This window comes from Propithecus coquereli, unplaced genomic scaffold (assembly GCF_000956105.1).
Source record: "Propithecus coquereli isolate 6110/MARCELLA unplaced genomic scaffold, Pcoq_1.0 Scaffold339, whole genome shotgun sequence".
Taxonomy (NCBI): domain Eukaryota; kingdom Metazoa; phylum Chordata; class Mammalia; order Primates; family Indriidae; genus Propithecus; species Propithecus coquereli.
In genome coordinates this window covers 1,460,670-1,471,424 of record NW_012149052.1, presented here as the reverse complement: position 1 = coordinate 1,471,424, position 10,755 = coordinate 1,460,670, and the positions used below count along the sequence as shown (strand labels likewise).

The 10,755-nt window shown below is 34.5% G+C and overlaps 1 protein-coding gene across 1 annotated transcript in view; it reads right to left on the bottom strand.

Annotated features, from left to right (window-relative positions):
- The window catches only part of VPS13A (vacuolar protein sorting 13 homolog A (S. cerevisiae)), a 262,251-nt gene that overhangs the window by 232,665 nt on the left and 18,831 nt on the right, over positions 1-10,755 (bottom strand). Inside the window, 6 exon segments of the mRNA XM_012650655.1 lie at positions 2,915-2,972; positions 3,729-3,809; positions 4,027-4,086; positions 5,907-5,966; positions 6,635-6,744; positions 10,635-10,736. Of these exon segments, the coding sequence (XP_012506109.1) occupies positions 2,915-2,972; positions 3,729-3,809; positions 4,027-4,086; positions 5,907-5,966; positions 6,635-6,744; positions 10,635-10,736 (471 nt within the window).

The following is a 10,755-nucleotide window of genomic DNA, read 5'->3' as shown; positions in this document are numbered from 1 at the left end:
TGGGGGCAAAATTCATATTGAGTTTATTTGGGCCAAAGCTGAAGACTGCTGCCTGGAACAGACTTCCAAGTTGCCTTGGGGAGTGCTCCAGAAAAAAAAAAAAAAAAAAAAAAAATGCTGAGTGCTTCACCCCCAGAGTTTCTGATTCAATAGGTCTGGGATAGACCCTAGAAATTTGCATTTCTAATGATGGTACTGGTGCTAGAACCATGCTTTGAGAATACTGCCCCAGTCAACTCACTCACTCCTCTAAAATGCCTTTTTCATAGTCTCTTTTCCCTCCAAAAACCTCAGATATTAAAAAAAAAAAAAAAAAAGGAGAAAAGAAATTCCTTAAACTTCTATCTCCATATCTATGCATCTACCCAATATTGAGACTTCTCTTTTGAAACTAAACTTTATCTTATAAATGAACTGCCCATGCTCCTGTCTACAGCAAAGCTCTCCACTTGTGCACTAGACACCATTCCCTTTCATCCAGAAATTGTCCCCCTCTCTCCTTCATCATTAATTTTTCATTTTCTACTGGGTCATTCCAATCTCAGCCTATAAACAACGTGTCATCTCTCCTAGTAAATATAAAAACAAACAAAAAGAAACAGTTCATTCCTTTTTCCCTCTCCAGCAGGTATGCCAGTTATCAATTTATTGCCTCTGAGCTCCAAATTCACTTTTTTTTTTTTTTTTTTTGAGACAGGGTCTCCCTCAGTTGCCCAGGCTAGAGTGCAGTGGCATCCTCATTGCTCACTGCAACTTCAAACTCCTGGGCTCAAGCAGTCCTCCTGCCTCAGCCTCTGGAACAGCTGGGTCTGCAGGTGCATGCCATGACACCCGGCTAATTTCTCCATTTTCTGTAGAGACCGAGTCTCGCTCTGTTGCCCAGGCTGGTCTTGAACTCCTGGCCTTAAACAATCCTCCTACCTCAGCATCCCAAAGTGCTAGGATTATAGGCATAAGCCACCGTGCCTGGCCAGATTAAATTCACCTTTCACTGCCTACTCTGAAAAATGATTTGGAGGCCTTTAAATATTTTTCTTTTACCAGCTGACATAATGTTAAGCTTTATCAGTAAAGGATACTGGAGAGACACCGCAAGAGGAAGGAATTCTACTGCCTGGTTCCAGTGTGCTCATTCAACAGGCTCCTGCAGTGGCATGGCATCTCCAACACTCAGCTCCTACCAAATAGGTGGCTTCTCCAGTATCTGGTTCCTAAAGCATGAAGGACTTCAACACTGGCCATTTGCAGTGTATGGCAGCTAGAAGAAGCCAGAAGCCAGAAACTTGCCCTAGCACTCTGCTAAGGCAGTTTTATGGTGGGATACATCCAGAGAGACATCTCTCCATGAGCCTCCCTAGAGAATAGATTTCCAGAAAGTTCTAGAGGGTGAATTTCCAGTAAGTTTTGCTGGCACAGAACCACAGAGACTTTCCCGACATTCAACGAGCCATGCCATACTCTCTCTAACAAGGTCTAGATCTCAATCCTGTGAGAGGGGGGCCCTCTTTTTGGAGCATCCCATCTTGGCCCTAGGGTAGGGGCAATTCCTTCTATTTCCTTGATATTCTTCAGTATTCTCTCTACTTTTTACTAGGCAATCCCTTGTTACTCCAGTCTCCTCTTATAGTTAGTAATTCTTTGTTTTGTTGTTTTGTTTTTCTTTTTTGTTTTTTGAGACAGAGTCTCACTCTCTTGCCCGGGCTAGAGTACCGTGGCGTCAGCCTAGCTCACAGCAACCTCAAACTCCTGGGCTCAAGGGATCCTCCTGCCTCAGCCTCCCAGGTAGCTGGGACTACAGGCATGTGCCACCAAGCCCGGCTAATTTTTTCTATTTTTAGTTGTTTGGCCAATTTCTTTCTATTTTTAGTAGAGATGGGGTCTCACTCTTGCTCAGGCTGGTCTCGAACTCCTGAGCTCAAACGATCCGCCCACCTTGTCCTCCCAGAGTGCTAGGATTATAGGCGTGAGCCACAGTGCCCAGCCTCATAGTAAGTAATTCTTTATATTAAACTTTCCCTGTTCAAATTACTGGGTGATTTCTCTCTCCTCATTGGACCTTGACTGATATAGCAGGAAATGACTGCATGACAAAGGAGAAACAAGTCAAATCTATAGAAGTAGATTTGAGAATCATAAACACATACTAGATGACATGGTTTGGATATTTGGCCCCTCCAAATCTCATGTTGAAATTTGATCCTCAGAAACCAAATTCAAAACAATGAAAATAATATTTTAAGAGTGGGCACAAGAAGAAGGGCCACTTGAGGAAATAAAGAGTAATCAGTCATATGGGTAGAATAATACAGTCAGAAAAGTATCACTGAAGCCAAGAAAAGAAATACTTCCAGGAAGGATATTCTATGGTTAATGACATCAAGGCAGGCAAATTCAAGCACTAAGTTATCTATCACCAATCAACATTTATTGAGGGCCCTCAGAGAAGAAACAGCACTCCATTTCCCTGTATATTTTACTAATCCATTTTTGATTACAAAAGTAATACATGTTCATTTTAGAAAATTTGGAAAACAAAAAATGAAAGAAAATTTAAATGCACATTTTAAAAATAGCAAGATCACACTACAGGCTGTTGCAGCTAGCCTTATTAAATTATATTTGACATTTCAAAATGTCTTTATAAACATTGTCCTAATTGTTATTGAATAATACTTAGAGATTTATCACAATTTATTAACATCTTCTTTTGTTGGACTTTTTCCCCTATAGTTCTGAAATATAATCAAAGGCTCTATCTACAACAATAAAGAAAAGATAATTTTTTTACTTTTATATATACATTATAAATATATTTAACTGTATAAGAGAAAATTTAATATGAAATAGCAGTGATAACAATGTTAATTTAAAATCTATAATGATTAATTTCATTTATCTTATGAAACATACTTACCAAAATCATAACCTTCTGGAACTATATGTTCTTTGACAATGCCATTCCTCAAGTCATTCTATTAAAAGACAAATTGTTTTTATTTATATTCATGCCAATACGCTTTTATCCTAAAAAGTCCTATTATCTACAAAAGAAAAATTTTTAAAAACAATTAAAAAAAATAAATAACTGAAACTGAGGAGGACTTGGCTATGGCAAAATATTTTTTTGTTTTTTGTTTTTTTTTTTTTTGAGACAGAGTCTCACTTTGTTGCCCTGGCTAGAGTGAGTGCCGTGGCGTCAGCCTAGCTCACAGCAACCTCAAACTCCTGGGCTCAAGTGATCCTCCTGCCTCAGCCTCCCAAGTAGCTGGGACTACGGGCATGCACCACCATGCCCGGCTAATTTTTTCTATATATTTTTAGTTGTCTGATTAATTTCTTTCTATTTTTAGTAGAGACAGGGTCTCGCTCTTGCTCAGGCTTGTTTCGAACTCCTGAGCTCAAACCATCCACCCGCCTCGGCCTCCCAGAGCACTAGGATTACAGGCGTGAGCCACCGCACTCGGCCTACGGCAAAATATTAAAGTGGTTAAACAATATCCCATTAAACCACTATTACAAAAGCATGCTCTAGGAACTATTACGATGTATGTGTGTACATGTTTGTGTATGGGCACGTACATATTCACCTTTCTGTAAATTCTGCCAATGGATTTTGCCTAGAAAAAAATACTTAACTACAGTATGTTATATAAAAGACAATGAATTAAACTTTATGCAAAAGATGATACCAACAAATAATATATACAGATATAAAAAACTTTACTTACCAATGATTCATCATAATCATTAAGATAAAACATCTGAGACTTCACATTCCAATAGGCAAAAAGGTTATCCAATCGGATTAACTGAAAATAAAGTTTATTATAGGTATCATTTTCTTTGAAGACTTTTTAACATATGCTATTTTCAGAAGTCTCAAATAATTAAGTGAGCCATATCACAGAATTAAGCAAATAAATACAATTCACATAAATTCTTATCTATATATTCCCATTTGCCTTTCTAAAATTCTCTTTCATCAAATCCATAGGTTGACAAATATACAGTATTTGTTTATTTTACCTTACGAACTAGTTTCTCAGTTTCATCATGTAAACATGGAACCCAGTACTGATCAGTTGTCTGAAAAAGAAAAAAAGAAAAGCAGTAATAAGGTCATCACATTTGAAATGGCAGAGTGATAAATCATCTATCATACCCTAGACAAATGTTCCATGAAAATGCCTTTGAAAACATATCATTTGGTCAAGGAATATTAAGTGACCACAAGAAAGTCTCTGTTTTCAAGGAGCTTATTGCTGGCCAGAAAAGCAAACAAAAACAAAAGCAATTACAAACAGGTAAGTGCCACAACAGACGTTAAATACACAGTTCACTGAGAGAACATGGCAGAAACATCAAACTCAGGGGTTTGATGAAGTGATGTTATATATAAAACCTAATATATAACATATAAAGTAAAATTATGGATTCTAAGATCGATAGGGAATATAATTCAGAGCAGGAAGAGCCCAAATGTATGCAAATATATGACATGTTCAGGGAACTAAAGTAGCTCAGCACGGCCAGAGAATATAATACAAAACAGACAAAGAAAAGAGGTGAAAACAGATATGTTACTTGGGGTCAGATTACAAAAAAAGTTCATATGCTATTTAAAGACAAAACTACAGACTTTATTCTAACAGCAATGAAAAGCCACTAAGGGGAATAAAGTGATCAGATCTTTATTTTAGAAAGATGTTTTTCATTTTTGTGTGGAGAACTGAATGGATTAATTAAAATAGTGGTTCTCAAACTTTAGCATGCATTAGGATCATCTGGAGGGCTTTTTAAACTATAGATTGCTAGATCCCAACCCTAGACTTTCTAACTGAATAGGTCTGGGCTGGCAGACAAGTTTCCAAGAACCTCCAAAGGTGATGATTAAAACCACTGTTGTCATGGTTATCAATGATCTTCACACTGCCAAATCCAATGGCTAATTCTCTGCTCTTATTTTTCAACCTAAGAGCAGCATTTACCCCACCAAACTTTATTGAATAACTAAAAAAGAAAAGCCAGGAAAAGTTTTCTTTTTGCTTGTAGCGGAGCCATGTTTTAAAAGGAAATCATACACAAAATCCAATAGAAATAACAAAAAAAAAAGTATGTAATGAAATACTATACAGCAGTTAAACTGAATGAATTGTATTACATGTGGTAACACAGATGAATGTCAAAAACACTGTAAAGTAAAAAGGAACTTATAAAAAAATCATACAAAACATTTATGTAAACCTTTTAAAACCTACATTTTAATGATATTATATGTATTTTTTAATGGTAATATTATATAAAGGTTTAAAAACTTAGGATGTTAATCTCTGGGGGAGGAGGGAAAGGTGAGAGTAAAGAACAAAAGGGATTTAAATTTTATTCATAACAGCTTACTCCTATAAAAATATTTAAGACTAAGTAAATGACAAATTTAACCATCCATTCATTCTGGAGGCAAGCAAATGTCTCATAATTCTCTATGTGCTCTTATGTTTTTAAAACTCCTCATTTCAAAAATTAAACAAAGAAATTATGCCACAATAACGGTGGTGAGGAAATGGATGATTGATTTGTTTTTCAAGGCTTACGAAAGTTTCAGATCTGAACATTTATTACTTTTATTTTGTATTTATTCGTTAAAAATTTGGAAATGGATTTTTTAAGTAAGCAGAAGTAGTTAACATAATTATCAATAATAATAGGCCCTCGTATTTTAAACTGAATTTGATTTTCAACCATTTTTTGAAACGTGAACATACCTATCCTCAATTCCAATCCAATCTATGCCCTTTTTGCACCAATTCTATATAGACACCTATTTCTGATGATCGCATATGCAAATAGTAATTAGTAATTTGACTACACTGCACAATATGATTAAGTTTCCTTTATAAACAAAGTACCTGAATGCTGAGATTTTGAAGGGAAATACCAAATGACAGCGGTTTGTCTCGATTAGTGATCTAAAGAGGAAAGAAAGCAAATTTTACTCCGAATTTTAGTAGCTGGACAAAATTCACTTTATAGAAAAAGTATCTGATTTCAAACATTCAAAAACACTTTACTATTTTCCAGAACAACTTTTATTCCTATATTTTCCCTAAAATAAATTAGAATACTATTAATGTATTAGTGTTTTATAATAATACTGTATCGAAATAATGTTTTTCAGTTTACAAAAAAAAGTTTTATTTAAAAAAAAAGATTGACACACTCACAGTAGGATTATAAAGCAAACAATTATGTGTTAAGAGATAACAAATGAACTATTTAAAATCAAACGAAATTGATTTAGTCTAGCTCTACTGATTCCTAGACCAGTGCCAGTGCTCCATCCAGGAGGTAACTGAGCATGTTTTAAAGTATTTTTAAAATACATAACTGCTAAATTCATAACTCCCAAGTCATTTTCCATCATGATCTGATGTTTGAACATTTTAGGAAAGTGTAAAATCAAGCACTCACCCCTGCAAATTACAACTATAAGCATGGAAAAGAAATATGTCCTCTTCAGCTCTGTATCTCTCCATCTCCTGGCATTTAATAGATTAGCCACTACAGAGTAGGTGTCAATAAACAGTAAAATCACTTACATATGAATATGAAAATAATCACCTATTAAAATACTTACATCATCTTCATAACGAATATGAATGCTGGAAATTTTCACTTGAAGATTTTTTATGATCTGAGTAACTAATTTTTCTGCAAAAGTGTCCTGTTTCTCTTGCCGATCTTGTTCTACAATTGCAAATATTCTTTTTTAATTTGAATAAAAAAATATACTCTATAAATATCCACAGACTGAGGTAGTATACTTATGTTGCCTTATTAAAGAAAAAATATACATATTTATAAATAGAACACTAGTAGTCTACTTTCCAAAAGTCTTTCAAAGACAACTAAACACAAATTTTTCAAAAGCCAGTTTCTGGTACCATGAGTCTAAAGTCAACTATGTAGAATTTACTGGCATTAGATTTGATAAATTATCTTTTAATTATGCCTGAGTACAGATATGGAAAACAATGAAGATTATTAGATAACAATTATAATAGGCAAAAATTAGCAAATCCAGTAACAGTAGCAAAGCAGGTATCTCCCTTAAAATTAGTGATACCATCATAAATTGTCTGTGCTTACAGGTATAAAATAGTTGAATATGCTCCTCCCCCTAGTAAACACAATATAGAAAATTATAAGATCTTCTTCTTCTCTCCTTTCAAACAAAGATGAAAGAAATTTATTATCTATTTCATTTTCAGAAAACAATGTTAACTATTTTTAGTTTCAATATCTTCCAGGGAAATACAAAGAATAAAGAATTAAGGTTCCTAATTTTTCTGAAATGTGCCTTTGATAACCACTATTTACTATCTCTTTGCCCCTTTAAAAATGCCAATGACAGCTATATATATCCTTTCGTATTTATAGACCTGTTCCTTCTTTCATATTTCTAGTCCTTTGTATAGATAGTATACATATTACGTATCTTTTCTTCTAATTTTCTAGTATTCCCTAATTCAGCCGGCCCAGAAGGCCTTAGACAAAGTAAAGGTGAAGAAGATAGCAATCATATGTACCCCAAATACACCAAAGTTAAGTAAATACATTTAAACATAAAAGGACTATAGAATTAAGCAAAACAACAGTAGCATTCAAGCTCTTTAAAAACAGAGGATCATATTCTATCTTTGAAACCCACCACTACCTAATAAAATCCTTTGCTCTTTTAAATTCATTGTCACTCAATTAAATGCTAAATCTTTCTTTCACTACCCACTAGCTTCCTCCTGACTGCCTTATGCAGCTCAGATTCCATGATACATTATTTCACCAGCACCTGAAACTCCTTTGCTCTTTTTTCTCATTTTCCTCTGCCAATAAAATATAAAAACATGCCTGTGTCTGTCTTGCCAGGTGAGTACTAATGGAAAAAAATCGCAACAGCACAGATTAGAATTATCATAAACTAGTTGTCCCCGACTTCAACCAACCAGCAACCTTCTACATTTCTCTGGTCAACATGTTCACACTCTCTGGAACAACCATTTTAAAATTTGTTTTGACTCTCCTCAAAGCTCCAACAACTCTGCTCCTGTTCTCATTACTGTTAGCAGATGACTTTCCCCCAACTTTGGAAGAATGAAAAGATACAGCAAGGTAACTCCTCTGCCATTATCACTCAGTCACTATGGCAATTTCTAAGGTGACCAATGACTTACATGTCGTAAACAAAATGCTTAATTTCTTAATCCTCCTCTTATCTGATAGCTCATCAGCATCTAACATATTCTTTTCTTCTTAAAACAGTCCTTTTCCCATATAACCAGAAACTCCAAATTTCCTACTTATCTGTACATTTCTTTTTGATCTTCTTTGTCTGTCTGCCTCCTCTACATCATCACAAAATGTTGGATTTCCTTATAGCTCAGTCCTGGGATTATTTCTCTTCTTATTCTACAGTGCTACTACAAGTAATCTCATCAAGACTTTATAGCCTAAACTATCATCCTAATGCTGATAACTCTCAAATGTATACTGAATAAAGTAGGAAGTGAGATATAAAGTACAGAAAACTTGACATATTCAGTAAACTACAAATAGTTCAGTATGGCTAGAGCAAAGAATAAAAGAGATATAAGAAGGATTTGAGGCCAGACAAGGATTTGAGGATGGAGAGGTACACAGAATTCAAATCATGAGAGCTCTTATGTATCTTCACCAATGAATTTTAAGCATGATTAAACAACTATATTTTAAACCTATATATAAAAAGGAGGGACTTCTGATTCAACATCGTAGATTGCATGCATTTCTCTATTCCTCAGTAAAACCTCATTAAAGCAAAAATAAAGGGGAAAAAATGGATAAATCCCCAAGCCAAAATAAAGAGGATAGGAGAAAGAATAAATGAAAAAGAAACAAAAATTTAGAAGCTGGAAAGCAGACAGCATTAGCATGTAGCAGAGAGGAAGAAACTCAATCCTAAATGCCCATAGATGGAGATGCCAGTGAAACACAAGATGAGTTGAAAAAAACAGAACCCTAGAAAGATTCAGGAACTAGAGACCCCACAAAACAAAATGGCAAACAGGGAGCATGATGGAGAGAGAAGAAAATATACAAGAATTGGTTTAAATTTGTATAATGAGCAGCTGAACGGCTAGGTTCCCTTCCTCTCGCAGCCCAATAGCCAGGCAACTTATCCCTTTCCCACCCTAGTGAGAACACAAGGTTTATTCTAAAGAAAATGGACCTAACAGGCTCCAGACTCTGATACCATGCACATGGAAAGCCAGGGAAAGCCCCATACCAAAACAGGAAGATTACTAATAAACTAATAATCACTAATAAACATTTATATATAGCCATAATAATATTAATATAAACGATGAATACTGATTTAAGCAAAAATGTGATAGAAGTATATCTGGAAAATAGAAAAATGAGATCAATCTTCAAAGTCTATCATAAAAGAAGGCATATGTATAAAATATATATAAATAATATCTAAACTTAATAAATCAAGTAATAGAGATGTGAGCATTTTATTTAGCAACATGCTAGTTCTCTAGGGAGTAGGGTGCAGGGCTTAGCCAGGGACGGATTGTTTTAAAATATGTCCTAGAGTACTGCTTAACTTTTAAAGCTATGTATATGTATTATCTTGATAAAATAAAAATAATTTTTAAAAGGAAAAAGCACAGGAGACTTAGGAAAGAGAAGATTAGGAGTAGGGATGAATGACTACACAGGATATGAAAGAACTGTGACAGAGAAGAAAACAGAATACAAGACGTATTGCCAGGGAGTATGAATTAAATCTTCATTAATGTTTGTCAACAGATAAAATGATTATTATTGGAGTTTATTTTTCATTAAAAAATATCAGTGCATTGCAAGAATAGTAAAGTCAGTACACATAGATTTTTCTTTTAAGATGTTTAGCTACTAAACATAGGACAGAGGAGGAGAAGACAAACAGATGACTAGGTTAGGAAAATGACTTCATGTTCCAAAATAAGAAGAGGCTACATTATACTTACATGCTAAAGAGAAAGACCCACTGGGGGAAGAAGCGAGAGTCAGAGCGTAAAAAGTAGCTGGTGATGACGACCAGAAGATAGGTGAAAAGAAATTAGATTTAGCAGGACACCTCCTCTACTGATGAAAAAGGGACTGTAGTAATGGACCAAGTGGTCTAAGTTGAATAGGAAAAGATGTAAAGCCAGAGGGTAAATAAATAGATTGGGCAGGAGGGAATATATATAGAGAGAGATACATATAAACAGATACATACGAAACCATCTCCAAAACAGTGAAGAATTGATGATACAAGGGGAATGAAAAAGCAAAGACTAGAAAGGTAAGAAAATATATTTGATAAAATTAATTGCTACTGTTAAAACTGACCTTACCCATATTATTTGCCTCAAGATAAATTTCTATAAGGTAAAATTTCTGTACACATGACAAAACACAGAAACCACATTGAAATTCCCCATGTAATAAGATTCTCTCATATTTGTTAAATAATCTCAGTGCCTCTGGAGAAAAATAACATTCAATTATGATAAATATTAAGGTCTTCTCTACTTATTACCATTGATATTTATTGTCTTCTTTACCTTGATCAACTACTTTTTGCTTTGCTTCTTCTATTCTTTTTAGTTCCTGTTGCTTTGCTTCCATGAGTTGTTTTTCTTCTTTTAAAGGATCATATTTTATTCCTATAGGATGCATACAAAA